Source organism: Eleutherodactylus coqui, chromosome 3 (genome assembly GCF_035609145.1).
Source record: "Eleutherodactylus coqui strain aEleCoq1 chromosome 3, aEleCoq1.hap1, whole genome shotgun sequence".
In the NCBI taxonomy this organism is placed as follows: Eukaryota; Metazoa; Chordata; class Amphibia; order Anura; family Eleutherodactylidae; genus Eleutherodactylus; species Eleutherodactylus coqui.
Genome location: NC_089839.1, coordinates 119,302,467 through 119,325,310, shown reverse-complemented (window position 1 = coordinate 119,325,310; position 22,844 = coordinate 119,302,467). Strand labels below are relative to the sequence as shown.

Below are 22,844 nucleotides of genomic sequence, written 5' to 3'. Positions count from 1 at the left end.
TCTCTTACTCTACCCCCGCCGCCCCCCGAACATGCTCGGACCAGTAAGCAGTTACTCGAGAAGAGCGATGCTCACTCGAGTAACTGCTGTATCCGAGAATGGTCGCTCATCTCTAGTTTTAACCTTAAAATAAGTATTTACATTTATACTACAATTTCTGCAGAGTAGTAGCCAAAATAGTTCACAAATAGAAACTCAAAATAACATTGGCTTAATAGACTTTTCAATAATCATAGAGGTCCAGGGCACAAAAAAATTAAACACCTTAGCAGGGGTTTCTGGGACTATAATATAGATAATATATCCTCAGAATAGGTCATAATTTTTAGATCAGTAGAGTTTCAACGCCCAGCGCACCTGCCCATCGGCTATTTACTGGACCCATTCTTCAACAGCTGTACACTGTGTTGCGGGCCAGAATGCTACTGCAGCTCTTTGACATTCACCTTTGCTAAAACTTTATTATTCTCCAGCTACTTTTGAGTGTGATCATTGGGACATTGTGTGGATACAAATCACTATGCACATTAATGTGCTCATATACACAGAATTGCCATATTAAATCTAATTTAAATGTGGATATTAATGGGCATGCTGATTTGCATCCTAAACAGTGTCTCTGTGATTAGACTGAAAAAGTGAAAGCTCGGCATAAGCATAAGCTCTACAAGATATCCCACCTTTAACCCATTGCCGCCAGTATGGAGGATGTGCGTAGGTTTTCTATGGAATGGGCTCAGGTACTGAGGTTGCTCCATACATTGCGAGATCAGGCTGGGAAATACTACTCCCTCTGAACTCTGAACAGCCCCCTGTGACAAACTTGTGGGGTGCAGTTCGGTTGATGTGATAGACTGTGGCCTTGTAAAAGCTCCCAGGCCTGCCATGTGTTTCTTGCTATTAAGACTTGACTGTGGCAGTGAACTTGGATTAATAGGGTGCTGTTATAGGATGTAAGAGAATGCCAAAGCACTGAAGTATTGCAGTTTATTGTACAAGTGATTATACTACGGTAAGTTCAAGTCCCCCAGTGGGACTTAAAGTATAATTTAAAAAAAAGGGAAAATACGAAGTTGATGCCTCCACCATCACCACAAATTTATTCATGAACAGGCAAAAGTGACATAGATTATAGCATGAAGTCTCTTGTATACAACTACTGCTCACGATAGTCACCATTACATGAAATACATTTCTGCCATTTTTGAACCCAAGTATGAAAGCCAATTTTTTTAAAAAAAGCAGTTTCTTCTTGACCCATGACCGATGTAACTTCATCCAAATTTTCAAATTTCATAGCATGTCGGCTGTCCTTCATAGGCCCAAACAAGGTGAAAACTGAAGAGTCCAAATCATGGCTGTAAGGTGGATGAGGCACCACAGACCACCCCATGTTGGCAATCACCTGGATTGTGTAGAATGACCTGTTGCAGAAATGTCTCTATGAGGTTTTCTCTTCCTGATGGCTGCCTTCAGCTTCTTCAGTGTTGTAGGTTTTCCTGTTGATTGTATGACGCCTATTAAAAAAGTTAATGACAGTAACTCCACGTATGTCAGAAAAAACACTGTTGTCAACGCCTTTTGTGTTGATCTGGCAGACTTGAATTTTTTGAGATGTGGAGAACTACTATAGTGCTATTTCTAGGAATGGACCTTACTCTCCGGGTCATACTGTCCACTTCTCGTCCTCAGTGACCGTGTTTTAGAAGAAGTCCTATTTATCAGCTTCAGAGGCATTCAGGAGCTCTTGACAGACCTCTACCCGTCTCCTTCAAATGTCAACAACTTGGGAACCCACTTGGCACAAACTTTGTGACACTCCAAGTCAGTAAGCGGTGCTTGTTCATAAGAAAATGACACGTGCAATGCATCAGCAAAACCCTGAACTGTGCTACATCTGTCACCTCAAATCAACTGATCAGCACTTTGTCTTTTCTCATTGGTTGCTGGAGTTGACGTCTGGTCACTCCTCAGCTTATCTGCTATTTTGATTTCACCTGCTTGAAACATATTCACTTAACTTTTCACATTGCTAATGCTTATTACAGTGTCTTTATAAACATTTGTCAGGCCATTATGGATTTTTTTAAGTTCACGCCCCTCTTTCGCCAGAAATTCAATTACAGATTTTGTTTTAGATCCATGGTTCTAATCACTCAATCTGAAAAAGAAAAGTATATATTAATACATGCGATCATGCTATCATTGAATTTTAGATAACATAGGGAGGAAGACCTGAGAAGACTCAGACCTCAAGGTTGGATTTCAGAAAGGCAGATTTTAATGGACTCAGAATGAGGGTAGGAAGGATCAAATAGCTGAAAGTGCTTAAAGACAAAAATGTCCAAGAAGGTTGGGAAATATTGTGAAATGAGATTCTCAAAGCACAATCGTTAACAATCCCTTAAACGAGGAAGAATGGGAAGCATTTAAAAATACCAGGATGGATGAACACAGAACTTGCATACATGCTAAAATGGAAGAAAAATATATTTATGGATGGGAAGAGAAGGTAATATCTAAAGAAGAATATAATGCTGTCTGCAGAAACAGCAGAGCAAGTGTCAGAAAAGCTAAAGCAAATAATAAATTGAGGCTTGCAACTGAGGCCGAAAGCAATAAAAAAGGATTTGGGGGATGTTTACAGGAGGAAATGGTGAAATGGTTAAAAATGATGTTGAGAAGGCCGAACATTTAAATTTCTATTTTGTATCTGTTTTCTCTCAGAAAGTAAATGTAGCATCAACTGATCTTCCTTGTGCTATTGGGGGAACATAAGAATGCAGGCTATCTATAGACAGAGAGATTTCCAGGTCCAGATGAATTACATCCACAGATACTAAAGGAAGCAGTAGATGTAATTGCTGAACCACTTGCTGTAATCTGTCAAAATTCCTGGAGAACAGGAGAAGTCCCAGAAGATTGGAGAAGGTCAAATGTTGTCCCTATCGCCAAAAAAGAAAAGAATGTGAATTCCGGAAACTACCGGCCTGTGAGTCTGACTTCTGTACCGGGAAAGATCTTTGAGCACATTATTAAACAGCATATATGCAAGTAATTGGATGAGCATGCGGTAATTATCCAGAGCCAGCATGGGTTTGTAACAAACAATTCGTGCCAGACTAATCTAATTTTCTTCTATAACAGAATCACCGACTTGGTTGATCAGGTCAATGCAGTGAATATAGTAAATCTTGACTTCAGTAAGTTATTTGACAAAGTATCTCACACCATCCTTATTGAAAAAAATGGACAAATATGGGACTGACAGTTCTGGGCACCTCAATGTAGAAAAGACATCAGCAAACTGGAGCAAGTTCAGAGATGAGCTACCAGGATGGTGAGCGGTCTGCAAATCATGTCCTATGATGAACGGTTAAAGGATCTGGGAATGCAAAAAAAAGAAGGCTGAGAGGAGACTTAATAGCTGTCTACAAATATCTGAAGGGCTGTCACAGTGAAAGAGGGGTCAGCCCTATTCTCATCTGCACAAAGAAAAACGATAAGCAGTGGGATGAAACTGAAAGGGAGGAGACACGGATTAGATATTAGACAGTGAGGTGGATCAATGAGTGGAACAGGTTGCCACAGGAGGTGGTGAGTTCTCCTTCAATGGAAGTCTTCAGAGGCTGGACAAATATCTGTCTGGGATGATTTAGTGATCCTGCACTGAGCAGGCAGTTGGATCCAATGACTCTGGAGGGCCCTTCCAACTCAACCATTCTATGATTCTAGACTACAGCCTCTTCTATACGGCATGCTTATTGTGCAAACCACCCTTTACATTGCATGATAATTGTGCAGTGTAAACGCATACAGCAAACACTGATCAATGATAAATCACTGATTTGGATTTTTCATGCAGACCATAAAATCATCTCTGGCTTGCACCTGTATCTGCCTGTGTAAATAGGCAGTCGTTCACCTATGAACGACTGCCTCTTTATTTTTATTTTCAATGGAGGCAGGTGGTCTGGAACGATCGATGGCCTACAGTCACTGAGTGATGAACGCTGCTGTGTGAAAACCCAGGAGGGATCATCTGTGGGACAGCTGTTGGGTGCTTTAGTGCCTAACATTCATCCCATGTAAAAGGAAACTATATAACATCGTTCATAGCTGTTCAGTCATTTGAATAAAGTTACAGACAAGGAGGCATTACTTTTTGATTCACCCTCATAAGTTAAAGATTTTTTAAAATTTATTGCAAAAATGAAAAACACTTTTTTTCAATTTTAATGTAAAAACAATAATAAAAATAAACATATTTTCGTATCGCTGCATCCACAAAAGTATGATGCATTATTTATCCTTTATGGTGAATGCTATCGGAAAAAAAATATGCAAAACCAAAATTTAGCTTTTTTGCTCACCTCGTATACACAAATATTTTTAATGAAAAATGATCAAATAAGTCGTATACACCCTAAATTGGTACCAATAGAAAGTATAAATTGCTTTGCAAAAAATAAGGCTTCACACAGCCCCATCAATGGAAGAATGAAAAAAATTATAGGTGTTAGAATATGGTGACACAGACATAAGTACAACGAAAAAAAGAAAAAAACTACATAAACTTTGTATCTCCGTAATTGCATTGCACCACTGAGTAAGGCTATCGTATTTTCTACCTCAACGTGTAGAAACACTCCCACTAAGAAATTTTAAAATGGTATTGCTAAGAAATACAACTGCGTTGATCAGGGAAATGGGGTGGATATAGTATATCTTGACTTTAGTAAAGCATTTGACAAAGTATCTTATACCATACTTATTGAAAAAATGTCCACATATGGGATTGACAAGGCTGAGTGATCGTACTCAAAGAGTGCTCATAAATGGCTGCACATCCAAGTGGAAGAATGTATCAAGTCAGGTACCACAAGGCTCTGTCCTAGGCTCATTGAAATGCTTGAACAGTGGGCGGCAACTAACAGAATGGTATTTAACAAGGAGAAATGCAAAGTCCTACATCTGGGCAAGAAAAATGAAAAAAGCACATACAGGATGGGAGGAATTGGGCTAAGCAGCAGCACATGGGAAAAAGACTTCGGTATACTAATAGTTTAGAGACGGAACATGAGTAAACAATGTGGTGCAGCAGCCAAAAAGGCGCAAACACTTCTGGGATGTATTAAGAGAAGCATAGAGTCTAGATCACGTGAGATAATTATCACCCTCTACTCTTCCTTAGTCAGACATTATCTAAAATACTGTGTCCAGTTCTGGGCACTCCACTTTAAAAAAGACATTAGCAAACTGGAGCAAGTTCAGAGAAGAGTTACCAGGATGGTGAGCGGTCTGCAAATCATGTCCTATGATGAACGGTTAAAGGATCTGGGAATGCAAAAAAAGAAGGCTGAGAGGAGACTTAGGCTGCCTGCCCACGGGCGCTTTTGCATTGCGTTCCCCGTGGCAACAGTCTGGCGTTGCTATGGAAAGCGCAGCCCCCTGTCTACGAGCGAAGAATCATAGTGATTCCCCACTCGCGGGCTGCAAATCGCAGCATGCTGCGAATTGCCGCGATTATCCACGGTCAGCCTATCTGTCAAATAGGCTGACCACAGAGATGCGTCTGCAGGCTCCCGGGCTGTACCGCAACACCCATGGACAGACAGCCTTAATAGCTGTCTACAAATATCTGAAGGGCTGTCACAGTGCAGAGGGATCACCCCTATTCTCATTTGCACAAAGAAAGACTAGAAGCAGTGGGATGAAACTGAAATTGAAGAGACACAAATTAGATATTAGAAAAAACTTTCTGACAGGGAGGGTGATCAATGAGTGGAACAGGTTACAACAGGAGGTGGGGAGTTCTCCTTCAATGGAAGTGCTCAAACAAAGGCTGGACAAATATCTGTCTATGATGATTTAGTGATCCTGCACTGAGCAGGGGTTTGGACCCGATTGACTTTGGAGGTCCCTTCCAACTCTACCATTCTATGATTCTGTAACCCATCTCTAAAAATATCAGTGTGTTGACAGAAAAATAAGAGCTATGATTTTTTAAAAGCAGGGAGGGAAAACGAAAGTGTAAAATTGCAATGTCCCCAAGGACTTAATAGGAATCTAGGACAGATATTTTTACCCCTTTAGAGACAATGGTATTGTAATACCATAGGATATGTTTTTTAAAGGGACTCCATCTCAAAGTTTGATTTCACAGTCAGCACGAACCCAGGGCAGTTTTGCTTACTGCCTTTATGTATGTTTAATTCTGAAACACAGAGGCAATTCAGGAAAAAACATACTTTGAAATTTGACACAGAAATGGAACTGCAAGTCACTGAGGCGGCTGCGCCGGCCTCTCCCCGCCCACGGCATGTAGCCTAATGACTTTCTTCCATCTCGTGTATAGAGAGAGAGCTATCACTCTTCATGATGTGGTCGGAGAGAGGCCACCGTGGTCCACCTCTGGGACACGGAGCCTCCTTCTCAAATCAAACTTCTGACTATGTTTTCCTTTCCTAAACATAGCAGTATTTCATTAAAAAAACATACAAAGGGGCAATAAGCATATCTGCCCCGAGTTTTTGCTGCCCGTGGTTCGAACACCATGAACTTGGTAACAGGTTCCCTTTAAACCATCTATAAATCTGTTTCCCATTTATCATTTATACTGCTGTTGTAATGAAACTGTCATTTTATTCAGTATTGAATTGATATTACTTAGGTAACTTTTCGACGGGATGCCACAACTGTAGAAGTGCAGGACGATCATGTTAAAGGTCCCTTGAAGGTAATTATTCATCTTCAAATGTCTTACCTTTCATGAAGCTTACCCTCTAACACAGTGTTCCCCAACTCCAGTCCTCAGGGACCGCCAACAGGTCATGTTTTCAGGATTTCCTCAGTATTGCACAGGTGATGTAATTGTCAGTGCTTCAGACATTGCCACAGGTGTTCTTACCATAGGATATCCTGTAAACATGACCTGTTGGTGGTCCCTGAGGACTGGAGTTGGAGACCCCTGCTCTAACACTTCATCTATATAACGGTTATAGATATTTTACTTTATGCAGTAGCTGTTTGAAAAGTGAGAAAGATACACATATTCCAAAGCTTAAATTAAAGGAGTTGTACCAAGATATTAAGTAATTCCCTAGTTACAGGTTCATTTCACAACTCTGCCAAATTTTTTTCTTAAAAGGAAGTTGCTACTAGCCCCTGTTGGCATACATTTCTCAATTGCCTTCATGCCCCTCTCCATAGTGTGATGTGAACTTTCTGAAGCCCTCATAAAATAAGGGTGCTCCCCCTTTTTTTTCACTTGTTTTTTATTGTGTCACAGGAGTCTTTGAAGCATTAATAGTCTTGGGTCAGCGGAAGTACTTAAGGGCCCCCATACGCGTTAACGTTTATCTGTCTGAACCCATCGATAACGACGGGGATGGACGACTCTCAAATAGGCCCAGATTTTCTCTGACAGATGGTATCGGGGATGTTGAGTTTGAATGCCATTCTTTTGTTCCCTGGGAAATAAGCCAGCACAAGAACTGTCTGGTCTTGGCTTACCCGCCCTAAACATACCAATGCTTGGCTGGAAAGGGAAAAAGCTGTTGACTTAACAATCCTTCAGCCAATAGTTGTTGAGGGTGTATGGCACCTTAAGGTGCCACTAATGGTGGTGTTGGACGACTCTTTAACGTGTATAAGAATCGTTCAGATAATGTTGGTGTAAAGAAGGATCAGGAATGTTGAATTTTTACTTTGGTGCTAGAGTCGTATGTTTGTGGCCTGCCTGCCTCCCTAAGCACATGAACATTTGACTTAGCTGAAAATTCATGTGTATGGGGGGTCTGGGGAAACAGCTACCTGCCAAATGATTGTTTAGCTGACAGCTGTTGAAGGTGTGGGCACCTTTTAAAGCTGTATGTTTATATTCCTTTTTTTGAAGGAACCTCTAACAACATGTATCACTCCTGGTAGAAACCCATGTTGAAGATTAGCAAACAGCCCCTGCCCTCCATTCATGGCGGTGCATTGTTTACACACTGTACCTTTCTGACATCCAGTCTTAAGGTCTCTTTTACACGATTATTGCTTCTGTTCTTTTCTGTAGGAGGAATAGTCGTTCAGTGAATGGAGGCGAAGCATGCTGGAGATCGCTTTGGCTACCCACCTCCGTTCACAGTAAACAGGCAGTCGCTCAGAGGTTGAGCGTTTCCTTTTTATGTGGGCTGACAGTTGTTTGGTTTTTAGGTGAGCTAAAAACCAAGCATCTATGACCAATGATCAATTTCTCGCTCAGTGCGCTGTCTGTGACTGCTTGTACACTGGATGACTATTGCCCGAATTCGCTGTTTCCAGTAGTAATCGCCCTGTGTAAAGGTACCTTTGGCTTAATATACCGAGTAATTCAAAAAGAATGATGTAATAGTAAAGCTGATTCATTCATGCATAAAGTAATAAACAACAGGCAGTGAAAACATGAAAAGCTAAAGAAACTCTAAGTTTTTAATGCTCTTTACAGATATTTGATAGGGGCAATATCAAGTCAGACGTCAAGTTGGCACATTCCAGCACATCATCTGTTATCGATTCCACTGCATTGGTTTTGGAGATGTGTCGTCTTGGTTCTGTGGTATTGGCACATTGAATTTGTAAGATGTTTTAAAAACTTGAAGAGTTCTTCTATCTTTTCATATCATTCTGGCTGTTATATCTCAATTCACGTATCAATAAATCTGCTTTACTCTTGCCCCAGTCAGAATCTGCCTGTATTTGCTGTAACACTTACTAAAATAAGAACTACTGTTGTAGTTATTTTTTGAGTATGGGTTTCCTATTTTAGGGTGGTTTCACATCTGCGCTGCGGATTTGGCTTTTCTGCTCCATTTGGGGAGCAGAAAAGCGGAATCCCCGCTGCTGAATGGTTCCATCTCTGGACGGAAGTAAGCAGTGCCAGATGGACCCCAGTGACTATAATGGGGTCTGTTCGCTTTCCGCCCAGCTGCCTGGCTTTTAGAGGAAAGAAAATTAAATGTGCTGCATGCAACGCTTTTTCTTCTGGTATTTTCAGCTGCATCTGTAACGGAATCTCCAGCCGAAGATCCTGACACAGATGTTAAACCACCCTTATATCTACTTCTATTAATTATTAAATTTCAATTTAAAGGTTTAACATTGTTTGGGGGGTTTTTTTGCAACAGATTGGAGCTGTGGTAGAAATCAAAAGTCCAGATGGAACTTATCAGGAAGCTGTTATCAATAAGTTAACTGATGCAAGCTGGTACACCGTCGGTGAGTTGTGTAGAGATTTAGTTGATCTCTTAGAATATAATATGAATATAATCCAATGCATTTAAGCCATTACTTTGTGAAGTGCCGGCTGTAAACTACTATCATATTGGGTTATAATATTTTAGTAAAGCAGTACCAGAGAGAACCACTAGAGGGCTCATATTCACTGAGCATATACGCAATGTGATTTTGTGTGTGTTTTTTTTGTGTGCGTGAACACGCAATGCTTCTGTGCACACAAAAAGAAGCCAGAGCGAGGTAAATACATGAGCATAAGTGCATTTCAGTCGGCATATTTGCACAGCCGAAATGCCCTTATGTACAGTATGTGTGAACAAGCCCGTAGTGAGAGAAAGGTGTGCGAGATGAATGAGGTCAGCTGGAAAATGAGCAAAGTAGGGATTATACGAGTAGTCCTCGTATTGCAGGACTTGATGAGTTTGCAAATGAAGTGAAAGCAACCTTGGATAACCTCCTCGTTAACCTCCTAGTAGATGGAGTATGTAATGAATAATTGTTGCTGGTTGGCAAGAGTTGGTATTAAACTGCAGAGACACAGACTTAACCCCTTAACGACAGCCCATACGTCTTTTAATGGCAGCCGTTAAGGGGCTTTATTCTTCAGCACTGTCTTTTGACAGCACTTCATCAGAAGCCTGATTCGGTCTCCTATGCCAACCACAGCATATACAGGTAGCAACCAAATGTCTGCTATGGTATAATGAAAATGTATGAGGTACTGGAGTATACTAAGAATGGTAATTTTCATTGTCCTGCCTTTGATACAGTTAATACAGCAGATAGTGCATGGGACAATGAAGTAATACCATAGCACTCCTACAGGTACAGGGGGGCGGACAGAGAAAAGTATGATGTCCCTGAATCATGTTGAAGATTTAGATCAACATGGGGAAGGGAAAGAAGAATTTCTTGACAAGTTAGAGATACTGAAACTTGGGCTTCAGCAGCAGCTAGAAAGTTTTAAGACTGAGTTAGACCAACCATGTCAGGTTAGTTCCAGACCAGAGAGGAAAAAGGAAATTAGCACAGTAAGTACAGACATTGAAGTCTATGATGTGCGCCATGCTGAAAAATGTGTTGCTGTCCTAATAAAGATTCTTTAAGAGCAAGCTGTTGCATGTTGACAAGATTATAAAGAGAACATCTTGCTGTTGAAACCCCGAGAGGAAACCCCTGAGAGTGAGAAGAAAAGGCAAAAGGAGATACTGGGTGTAACTCTTGGAAGGTAAATTGCTCCAAGTGAAGATGGAGATGAAAGTGACCATTGAAGTTTAAGGCACTGTTCATTTGAGTGTGGTCCCTCGGCCTAGAACATGCTAGTGATGTGACTAGTGATGATGATTAAACAAGCAAAGAAAAGGATTATGCCAGCAGCACCAGTAGAGTACCCACTTAGGGTCGGGCTGGGAAAGCAACAGCCAGAGCAGAAAAGGGAGTCCAAACCCACACTCCCTAGGAAATCCACAAAGTAAAGAAGAAGCTCTGGCAGCATGCAGGGGTGCTAAATACAAAAAAAACTTTATTGCCCCATCACAGACAATCACAGCTTTGCTACATGCACGTGACACACAGCACACACTGCTCTGCTACATGTCCATCACACACAGCACACACGAGTCTGCTACATGCATGTCACACACAGCACACATGGCTCTGCTACATGCACGTCACACACAGCATACACGGCTCCTCTACATGCGCGTGACACACAGCACACACGGCTCTGCTACGTGCGCGTGACACACAGCACACACGGCTCTGCTACGTGCGCGTGACACACAGCACACACGGCTCTGCTACATGCGCGTGACACACAGCACACACGGCTCTGCTACATGCGCGTGACACACAGCACACACGGCTCTGCTAAATGCGCGTGACACACAGCACACACGGCTCTGCTACATGCGCGTGACACACAGCACACACGGCTCTGCTACATGCGCGTGACACACAGCACACACGGCTCTGCTACATGCGCGTGAAACACAGCACACATGGCTCTGCTACATGCGCGTGACACACAGCACACGCAGCCTGCTATATGCGCGTGACACACAGCACACTCGGCTTTGCTGCATGCGTGTGACACACAGCACACATGGCTCTGCTACATTCGTGTGACACACAGCACACACTGCTCTGCTACATGAGCATGGCACACAGCACACGCGGCTCTGCTACATGCGTGTGAAACACAGCACACACGGCTCTACTACATGCGTGTGACACACAGCACACACGGCTCTACTACATGCATGTCACACACAGCACACATGGCTCTGCTATATGCACGTCACACACAGCACACACGGCTCTGCTACATGCGCGTGACACACAGCACACACGGCTCTGCTACATGCGCGTGACACACAGCGCACACGGCTCTGCTACATGCGCGTGACACACAGCGCACACGGCTCTGCTACATGCGCGTGACACACAGCGCACACGGCTCTGCTACATGCGCGTGACACACAGCACACACGGCTCTGCTACATGCGCGTGACACACAGCACACACGGCTCTGCTACATGCGCGTGACACACAGCACACATGGCTCTGCTACATGCGCGTGAAACACAGCTCACATGGCTCTGCTACATGCGTGTGACACACAGCACACACGGCTCTACAACATGCATGTCACACACAGCACACATGGCTCTGCTACATGCACATCACACACAGCACACACGGCTCTGCTACATGCGCGTGACACACAGCACACACGGCTCTGCTACATGCGCGTGACACACAGCGCACACGGCTCTGCTACATGCGCGTGACACACAGCACACACGACTCTGCTACATGCGCGTGACACACAGCACACACGGCTCTGCTACATGCGCGTGACACACAGCACACACGGCTCTGCTACATGCGCGTGACACACAGCACACACGGCTCTGCTACATGCGCGTGACACAGCACACATGGCTCTGCTACATGCGCGTGAAACACAGCACACATGGCTCTGCTACATGCGCGTGACACACAGCACACGCAGCCTGCTATATGCGCGTGACACACAGCACACTCGGCTTTGCTGCATGCGTGTGACACACAGCACACATGGCTCTGCTACATTCGTGTGACACACAGCACACACTGCTCTGCTACATGAGCATGGCACACAGCACACGCGGCTCTGCTACATGCGTGTGAAACACAGCACACACGGCTCTACTACATGCGTGTGACACACAGCACATACGGCTCTGTTACATACGCTTGTTACATACACCATACACGGCTGTGCTACATGTGTGTGTCACACACATCACACAGGGCTCTGCTACATACATTGTTCATCGACCTCTGCTGGTTTAGGATCTGTGATGACATCACCGTCATGCGATCAGGGCGGAGCTAAGAGTCGGTGACTGATCACATGATGGTGACATCATCACAGTTCCTGTCAACACACAGCTGCTATGCGGCTCTGCAGGTTCTTAATGAAGTGTAGGACCTACGATGATGTCACCGTCATGTGATCAGGGACGGAGCATGTAACACACTCACAGACAAGTGGTCGTTAGCACTTTGACAGGTGACATGAAGGAACTGATGGAAGAGACTGGTGGAATACAAATGGCCTATGCTACAGGAGATGTGTTTGAATTTGAAATAGTTACTGAAGTAGAAGTTTCAAAGTTGTGTATGCTGCCATCTGAAGGAAAGAGAGAAAGGCAGAAGAATATAGAAGATGTACCGGTCCTCGTGAAAGTAAGAAATGGCAGCACTAGTCCGCGAAGAAGGAAGCAAGTGGTTCAAGTAGTGCAGGTTATGCAGTTGAGGATAGAAAGCCCCCTCAGTCCAAAAAAGTTAGGTGGTTCCAGTGCAGAAACTTTGACTCTGGAGGGTTTGTTTAAGTGACAATGCTTACGACTTTTCTCGAGGAAGGAGGGGGAAAATATGTGGTAAAGTAGTACTGGATAGAACCACTAGAGGGCTCCATGACAGGCAATCCTGTAGAGAAAAGGGGGCCTTTACTGATTAAGTTTTATCTGAGGGTGTTTGGTAAAAAAAAAGGTGTGCCTCGCCGTTAGTCAGGTGGAGGCTCCCTGGTAGGACAGATGTGTACCTAGACTGTGTGGAAAAGACTCCCTCTGGATTACCGCCAGAGTGCTGGTAATGGATTTTGAATATGCTGTTGGTGATATATGTTTAGAGGCACTAGGCCAAGTAGTGAAGGACAAAGACACTGTTTAGTAAGTGACCAGACAGTCAGAGTTTATTTTGTGTACCGGTTTATGTACAGTGTGAAGTACTGTGAACCGTTCCTGAGATACAGTTAAACTGGCAGGCTCCAGAGTTCTGGGTGTCAAGTGATTTACTGAGTGTATCGTCATCACCTATGGTGGAAACAATAGTGGTTTTATATCCTAGCTAAGTGGGCTTTAATCCTAGAGGATTTAAAAATTTACATCCTCTCAGAATTAAAGCCCCGTGGGACGTGACAGCTCCATGCTGTTGGTTCCCGGAGGTAGCCCATGTGATCAGCGCTATTTAGTGGATAAAAAGTTAGTTTCAGCTCCCCTCATGGATCGCCTTCACGAGGGGGTCTGAAACTACTCACCCCCATCCTCCGTGATGTCCCCCAATGAACTTGTCCAGAACTGACCCTCCGGCGTTTTCTGCGCGTGCATGCCAATGAAAAATGGCGGGGCAGAAGAGAAGATCAGCACAGGACATTTGAAATCGCCTGGTTCCCCGCTACTAAAGGTGTACAGAGGGGCTCGCGCCCCGGGAAATTTAAAATCCCTCTGCTCCTGCTTACCATGTGCAGCCATGTCCCCGGGGACCGCTGTATTCGGTTCCTGGTGACGTAATCGCTGTTATCCCATGGATAACACTGATCATTTAAAGTAAAAAAAAAAGTTTAAAAAGCTTACGTTTCATCTCCCTTTTTGTATCACATCCATGGGGGAGGATGAAATTACGTACCTAAGGCCTCCGGATTTATCCGCGGACCTTGCCTAGGCTTCTGTGCAGACACATACGCAAAAGGCCACGGATTGCCCGGGTAATTTAAAATCTCCCTGCTCCTGGCTACCAAACATAGCCGAGAGCCTAGGGATTTCATGGGGGGCTGCGGTATGTGGTCCCTGGTCATGTTATCGCCGCTATCCAATGAATAACGACGATCATGTAAAAGTAAAAAAAAGGTAAAATTTCACCTCCTGTCATGGATCCAATCCCTGAGGGGAGGTGAATTTACTTACCTAAGGCCTCTGGCAATGTCTCCCGATGGGATCTTCATACGCAGACCTTTCCCAACCATTTTGGGGGGTATATGCACTTTAGAAAAAAAATATGACTTTAAAATGACATATTTGCAAAAATATGAAATTTTGTTTTTTTCTCTAAATTGCTGGAAAAAAACTGTTGTACGATATGTGATGAAAAAACAATGTAAGAATCACTTGGATATTCAAAATCTTTACGGAGTTATTCTATGCTAAAGTGACACATGTCAGATTTCCAAAATTTGGCTCCGTCAATAAGGCGAAAACAGGCTTCGTCACTGAGGGGTTAAATCAACAGTTTAATGGCTGAATACTTTTAATAGAACACTGCAATTTTCTGGACAAGGCTGTCGTGGCAATAAGTTGATTTTATTTATGTGACAAAGAAGTGAAATGATTATTTTGTTTTTTTACAAAAATGGTGTTTCATACGTGTCAGGATTAAGGCATTCTGGGAGCAGATTTTGGTGGTGGTCTGTGCTTTCTTTGGGACACAAGTACCAAAAAGACCTCAAATTATATTGCTTTTATGTCCTGTCAGTTTGCTGTCAACAATTAAGAAAAGGTTGCTACGATATATTCTTGCAGCCATGAGAGTGGTATTTCCTAAGCATTTGAGGTCACAGTTAGCAACTTCATAGTGCAAATAGCTCACAACATTTCACTACATAATGCAGATGGAAGAACTACCGTAATAGCCGAAGGGCAAGAATGTTTAGATGCGTTTGTATCGCTTTGTATGCTTGGAAAGATTTTGAGGAAATTCTGAACTCTCACGATCTGGTGCGGTAGAACCTCTGTGCTCTACACAACATGATGGTGGCCATAGACTTTCACGCTGGTGGTACTTCTGTAATTCTTCCCCTCTTCACTCCCAGCTTCTTTCCTTCTTCTTCACCCTCTTCCCTCTCATTTTCCTTTTCTCTCTTTTTCTTCTGTTTTTCTTTTTCCTTTCTCTATGCTTGTATAAAGCAGATAGAATGATCCAAGCAATACTTGGAACTTGTTATATCAGGCACAAGTAAGGGCAGGAGCTGTATAACTGGAGTTAACTATGTGCACCGTCTCACCATGTAAATGTCCATGTGGCATTCCCCATATGTTAAATGTTTTTTTTTTACACTTCTTACTGCATTTTGTTGACAAACGTTGTTGAAAATTTCTCAATATATATTAATTAAGCATAAAAATTAGCCATTTTTTATATAAAGACGCGTGAGGAAGACGTACAATCAGCCTCAATTAATCATGTAATATTATTTTTAACCAATAGTGTTTGATGATGGTGATGAAAAAACTTTAAGAAGATCTTCACTTTGCTTAAAGGGAGAGAGGCATTTTGCAGAGAGTGAAGTAAGTATAACATTATTTATCCAAAGACTGTTCTTATTGTATGTGAAGTTTTGGGAATTTTTTTTTTGTTTCAGTAACATTTATTTGGATTTTTCATTTCATAAGAAAATAGAGTGAAACATGCCTGATAACAAGCTATCAGGTACGAAATCATAATATAATTATAACATTCCAACAGTCATATAACTTGTATTGTACATTAATAAGGTTGCCTAAAAAAAATAACTATTTGATATAACAATTAAGATAATTGGGTAATTAACTAGTATTGGGTGAAACAAAAGGGAATTACATACAGAGTTTCATGTATGTATCAACCAGCACAAGAGTCTACAGAGGTAGAAGAATATAGCTGTAACCAGTCTGGTTCTTGGTTGGAGCCTCTAGTATTGTAGCCCGTGCAGACCAAGAGTGTAGACAGAGGAGAGCCAGGAATCGGTAACAGGTGATCACAGTTCGCAGTACAAATAGTACTGAATGCCTAGAAATAATCTGGGTTTAAAGACACTAAATTTGAATTGCCATAAGCAAAATTAACCCTTTGGTATTAATTCTAAATAAAATATAAACCTTTATTATAACGTAGATGGACAAACACCTAGATTTAAAAAAATATTTCAGTATCCATTCTTCCAAGACTATCCCACTTACACAGGGTGGAATTGGTCCTTATCGGCTCTTATAGGCTTCATTATACACCGCCTGCTTTCTGTCCACTCTGCAACTCTGCCATTTTTAAGTCTATAGGTATGCACACCAATTTTAGAATATTCTCTCTAAGGCCGCCTGTAGACGGCCGGGTCGGATCCGGCTGCGAGAATTCTCACAGCGGGACCCGACCCGAGCGCCTGCAGAGAGCACCGCGGACTTACTCGCTCCTGCGGCTCCGGCTCTTTCATGTGTGGAGCCAGCGGCCGGTGAGTGATGTTTCTGTGCGGGGCATGCCGTGGTTTGTTTGCTGCTCATGATTTCGCACAGACGAACCGCGCCTGTCTGCATAGGATTGCGTGCTGTAATGCAATCCTATGCAGGCGTCCAGGGGTGGAAATTCTGCAGGAAATCCCGCCGCGGAATTTCCGCCCGTCTGCAGGCGGCCTATGTCCCCTTTTATATGTGATGTTTGTTTTTCTAGCACCTACTTACACACGTCTCTACTTACACAAGATTTGATTGTTTTTTATTGGCTGCTATAGGCTCCATTATATACTTTGTTTATCGCTCTACAGTAGGGGATACCTATTTTCTAAATGTGGAAATCCGTACATGTCCACTCTGCAATTCTGTCATTTTTAAGTCTATAGGCATACGCACTACTTTTAGAATAATTGAGACTGAATTTTTCTAAGTCCTTTGTTATGTGTGGTGTTTGTCTTATTCACCACCCATTTTTTTCTAGTCCACCTGCATTTTTCTTCCAAGTCCCTACCCACACAAGATGAAATTGGCCTTTATTGACTTTTATAGATTCCTTTAAACATTTTAAGTTTATTGCACTTATAGTAAGGTATGCCTACTTTCTAAATGTGGGAATCAGTACATGTCCACTCTGTAATTTTGCCATTTTCAAGTCTATAGGCATGTGCACCATCTTTAGAACATTTGGGACTGATTTTTTTCCAAGTCCCTTTTTATGTGTGGTGTTAGTCTTTTTAGCACCTATCTTTCGAAGCCATTCCAATAGGACAGCACATGTGCAAGCATGCGTTTCCCATTGGACTTAGCCTCCTGTCATGTGTATGGAGGAGATCACTGTCAATCATCCGCCCTCTCTGCATTGCTTCACAATGATAGGCTCAATTACTTCTCTTATCTGGATAGGTTGTCATCTCATTTGGTCTGCCCCTCTACTTTATAAGTTCTGTCTGTGAGAGCCCGGCTCACTATAGCTAACACCTTGTCTCCCTGATTATGCTGTTTAGACAGCGAAACATGTTGGAGCTTCACTATTAGGAGTTATACAGCTTGTTTTTAGATATCAGTCTCTGACAGTCAGTCAGAAAGTTTATCTGTACTAAGAATATAGGATTGGCCACCAAACTATTATATTATATAGCAGCAGACTTGATACTATCATGTTGATAGACTGACCTTAGCAGACTGGGTTTTTAAATATAGGTGTTTATCCATCTACAGTATAATAAAGGTTTATATTTTATTTAGAATTAATACCAAAGAGTTAATTTTGCTTATGGCAATTCAACTTCAGTTCGCAGTACTATGGAGCAAGCAGGCAATGTAGTCATGAGAGAGCAAGGGGTCAGTAACAGTAGATCTCAGTTTGCAGTGCAAGGGAGAAAGCAGGAAACGTTGTCAGGAGAGAGCCAGTGGTCAGTAACAGTAGGTCTCAGTTCGCAGTACAAGGGAGGAAGCAGGTAAAGTTGTCAGGAGGAATCCCAGAGGTCGGTAACAGTAGGTCTCAGTTCGGTTGCAGAGGAGCAGACAGGTAGTGGAGCTTAACTATGGCTGTGAGGCACAATAAAATAGTACAGAACTGAAGGAATGGCCAGGCTTTTATAGGAAGCCCAATTAAGGGATAGGGAGGATCCAATTGAGAACCAGGGGCAGGAGCTTGGGACAAGAACAAGGTTATGCAGTGGAGCTGTCCAGACGGCTTGATGGCTCAGCAGGGAGAGCTGACGACTGGAGTACAGGAGGTCCTGAATTTGATCCCTGACTATAATAGTCATCCAAATGTGCACTGACTGCAAGACATCTATGCTCTTCATATATGCTAAAATTTTGAGAGTGTAGATGTGTTACATGCAAGCATTTTTTCATACACGTATGTCTGGTTGATCAAAGTGACGGCTTCTTCTAGGGATGTCAATACTTTTCCAATGTTTCAGTATAACTAAATTAGATAATGCCAACACTTTGTATCTCAGAATTTGAAACTTTGGTACAATTTAATGGAAACCAATATACATCAAAGCTAATGAAGAAGTACTGCGATACCGTAACAGAAACACGGAATCGCAGTGCTGTTGGAAAAAACAGCATTTCCACAATATATGTAGCAGTGATCTCTTGTTGACACAATTCCTCTAACAATCAGCAGAACAATTGGGATACATTTAAGCTTTTTGAAGAATTTTTGGCCTAACGGTTTCTCCCATTCTCTTGGTGGATATGGTTTTTTGAAACTGGCATGTGTGCGTGTGTGCATGCATTTGTGTGTGTGTGGGTGTGTGAGATATATTATATACATATATTTAAAATATTCTCTAAACGAATCAAAGGGTTAAAGCATGTGTGTGTGTGTATATGTGTGTGTGCATGTATGTATGTATGTATGTATGTGTGTATGTATGTATATATATATATAATTATATGCTTTTCGCCTTCGATTCAGTTAGAGAATATTTTAACTACAGATAGTCCCCGACTTGCGAATTTCGCTAGTTGCGAACAATCTGTTCTGCACAGTATGATGTAATGCTATGGCATTACATCATGCTGTGCAGGGACCGGAGAGGCTTCTATCAAGCCTGATGGAAGCCTGTCCGGTCACATCGCGGTTGCTGGGCAGCCGGGGGCCTTCTGAAAGGCCCCAGGGCTGTCTATGCAGAGCGCCTAGCAAGCCGTGCACTTGATAGGCACTCTGCATAGGCAGCCCTGGGGCCTTTCAGGAGGTCCCCGGCTGCCTAGCAACCACACAGCGTCCCGTGATCTCATCGTGGGACGCTGTACGGGCCCCCTGAACGTCGGGTGCAGGCTGTTTCTTACAGCGGGCACCCGGCGGCAGCAGTTCCGACGAGCCGCGCCGCTCGTCAGAACTGTTAACACTCTAAATACCGCTGTCAGAGCGGTATTTAAAGTGTTAACAGTTCCGACAAGCGGCGCGGCTCGTCGGAACTGCTGCCGCCGGGTGCCCGCTGTAAGAACAGCCTGCACCCGACGTTGTATGGAGCGGGATCCACCCGCGATCCCGCTCCATACTACTACTTGTTCGACTTGCGAACAAAACGGACTTGCGAACGGGCTCCCGGAACGGAACCTGTTCGCAAGTCGGGGAGTAACTGTATATTTAAATTGCTCCAGAATAATAGAGGTTTATGTGTATGTAAGAAATATTGGATTTCTAAATATTTGTAAGGGTCTCCTGGGACCAAATGGTATTGAGATCTTTGTTGTTCAAATGGAACAAGAGATTCCTCCATCAATAGTTTTGACGCTTTCCACCTTCAAATATTCAAATATGGTATGTAAGTCTAAAATAATGTATTACTTCGGGAAAGAGCTTTGGGGCTTCATCAAATCATGGAATTTTTTCCATGTCTACAACCCCTTAAGGCCCCTTTTTTTCCCCATTTTCGTTTTTTCTTCCCCCTTTTTTAAAAAATCATAACTTTATTTATTCATTGACGTAAATGTGGGAGGGCTTGATTTTAGCGGGACGAGTTGTATTTTTCAATGGTCCTATTTAATGTACTGAAAAACTTAAAAAAAAATTTAAGTGGAGTGAAATAGAAAAAAAACTAAATTCTGCCATCTTTGAGTCCGTCTTGCTTCTATGGCTTTTTTATTTTTTCATCGACATAGCTGTGCGAGGGCTCATTTTGTGCAGGACATCCTGTAGTTTCCCTTGATAGCATTCTGGAGTACATATGACTTTGTGATCGCTTTTTATTACATTTTTTTCTTGGAGACAGGGGTGACCAAAAAAGACCAATTCTGTCACTTTTTTTTGGGCTGCGTTGACCGTGCGGGGTAAATAATGCATTATTTTGATAGATTGGACTTTTACTGATGCAGCGATACCAAATATGTATATTTGTTTTATTATTGAGATTCTTTTTTTTATAGATATGGCAAAAGGTTTTTTTTAAACTTTTGTTACATTTGATTTTTTTTTTTATAATTTAGTAAAAATTTTTTTTTAGTCCTCAAGACAAGATAAGAACTTTCGCTGCTTTGATCGCTCCTGCAGTATGATGTAATGCCATAGCATTACATTATACCGTGATCTAACAAGCATTCTATCTATGATGTTCGATAGGAATTCTCCTATGACAGCCTTGGGACCTTTCAGAAGGCAACCGGCTGACATGACACCTGTATGGCAACCCGCGATCTCATTGCGGGGACAATTACGATTGAAATGCTGCTGTGTGAATTGACAGCACCATTTAATGTGTGATTAGCTCTGATAAGCAGCGCAGCTTATCGGAGCTGTTGCAGGTGGGTGTTGCCCACGTTAAGGGGTATAGATATTTAAGTCATCAGAGAGAGGTGAAATGGTAAAGGCAAATGCCATAAAGGAGCTATAAGTAAAGTTTTGGTCAAGGTAGGAGAAGCTAGATAATGTTCAATATGGACCCAATGTTTTTGGATCTTAGGCTTCCACCATGTTCTGTTTGGGAGACAAGTGTCGCTAAATAATGGTCTTAAATGTTTGTGAGGCCTAGACCTCCCACCCAGCTATCCTTAGTAAGTATGCTGCTGGCCACCAAAGCTTTATGTTGCGCCAAGACATATTGAGGTAGGGTCCTATTAATGTCTTTAAAAAATTGCTGTGGTAGTTCTATAGGGAGAGTACAAAAAAGATTCAGTAATTTTGGCAGTTAAAGCATTTTAAAGGTGGCTATGCTTCCCATCCATGGTATCTCAAATTCAGATAATCTTTAGAAATCTTTCTGCAATACCTTTAGCATGGGTTCAAAATTGTACTGTTAGTTTTTTATGTAAAAATGTTAGTTATATCCAGATATTTTATAGCTTCATTTTAAATATTCATAGGCAAAATTTGGGATTTCTGTACATTTATTTTGTAGTAAGATATCTGTACAAACTCTTATATGACCTCCAGCGCATTTTTAAGAGCAGTTATGGGATCCATTAGCGTTAAAATTATATAATCAGCATATAACGATATTAAACGGGAAGATCTCCGATCTCTATTCCTTCAATTAAGGTATTTTCTCTAAGAGCCTGCACCAACAATAAAAAGATCAGCGGGGACAGAGGACAAACCTGCCTGGTGCTATTTGAAATTTTAAAATCATTTTTATAAAGCCTCATTGGTAAATATTCGCTCCAATATAGATTGAAAAGAAGGCCGCCAAAACCCGTGTTTTCTAGAGCTGTGATTAAACGCATGTTTTGCAATCAAGAGCAAGGAAAACGCGGTGGCTTTCAAGATTCGACATAAAGTGTGTGATTTAGGACCCTGCTAGAGTTATCCCATGGTTGTCGGCCTTTCACAAATCCAACTTGATCTTCCTTAATCAAAAATGGTAAAAAACTGTGCCAATCTGAAGGCTAATATTTTTGAATACATTTTGATATCACTATATAATAATGTTTTAGGCTGAAAAGTTTGCAGGGCATCTGGTTGCTTCCCCGGTTTACAAAGATTAACTACTAAGGCTTGTTGGTTTTCTTTAGGAAAGGAGAGCTCTGTAACTGCTAGCTGGAAGACCTCGCCCAAGTGTGGGGATAAGGTATCTTGAAAAGTTTGGTAATAAGTATTCGGAACACCATCCAGGCCTGATAATTTACCAACTCATAGTGAGTTGATGTGTTGAGCCTCTCCGTTACCGTGATTGGTGAGTCAAGGAGTTCCCAAGGGCATAACACACCAATCCGGTATCGGTAATAAGATAATAGCCATCATAAAATAAAGATTTAATGGGAAAAATGGGTCTAAAAGGAGCAGGCTTTACAGTGGTAAAAATGGACAGCGATAGAGCAGAGTACGCAACAAATAACTGCAATATTTAGCATATAAAATTTAGTTTCTTGTAATTTATTATGAGAAAAAAACGGAAGGAGTAATTATAGTAATTATAGTAGATTGTTGGGCAGTGTGCAAGATTTAAATGCAGGGCAGGTTTGGTTAGCGGTCGTGGGTTTTTTATGTGAAGAGGGTTTCTTATGGTTGCTACTAATAAAAAAATGAATACTATTCAAATTCTAACAAATATTATTGGTCTTATTTAATGTACTAAAAAAGCAGAAGTGTGTATAAAG

At 42.1% G+C, this 22,844-nt stretch overlaps 1 protein-coding gene across 3 annotated transcripts in view; it reads left to right on the top strand.

Annotated features, from left to right (window-relative positions):
• ARID4B (AT-rich interaction domain 4B) overlaps positions 1–22,844 on the top strand; it is a 258,458-nt gene that overhangs the window by 142,390 nt on the left and 93,224 nt on the right. For all 3 annotated transcript variants that reach the window (XM_066596005.1, XM_066596006.1, XM_066596004.1), the window contains exons 4-6: positions 6,674–6,739; positions 9,153–9,243; positions 15,793–15,872. In XM_066596005.1, coding sequence (XP_066452102.1) covers positions 6,674–6,739; positions 9,153–9,243; positions 15,793–15,872 — 237 coding nt within the window. The remainder of the gene's footprint in view (positions 1–6,673; positions 6,740–9,152; positions 9,244–15,792; positions 15,873–22,844) is intronic.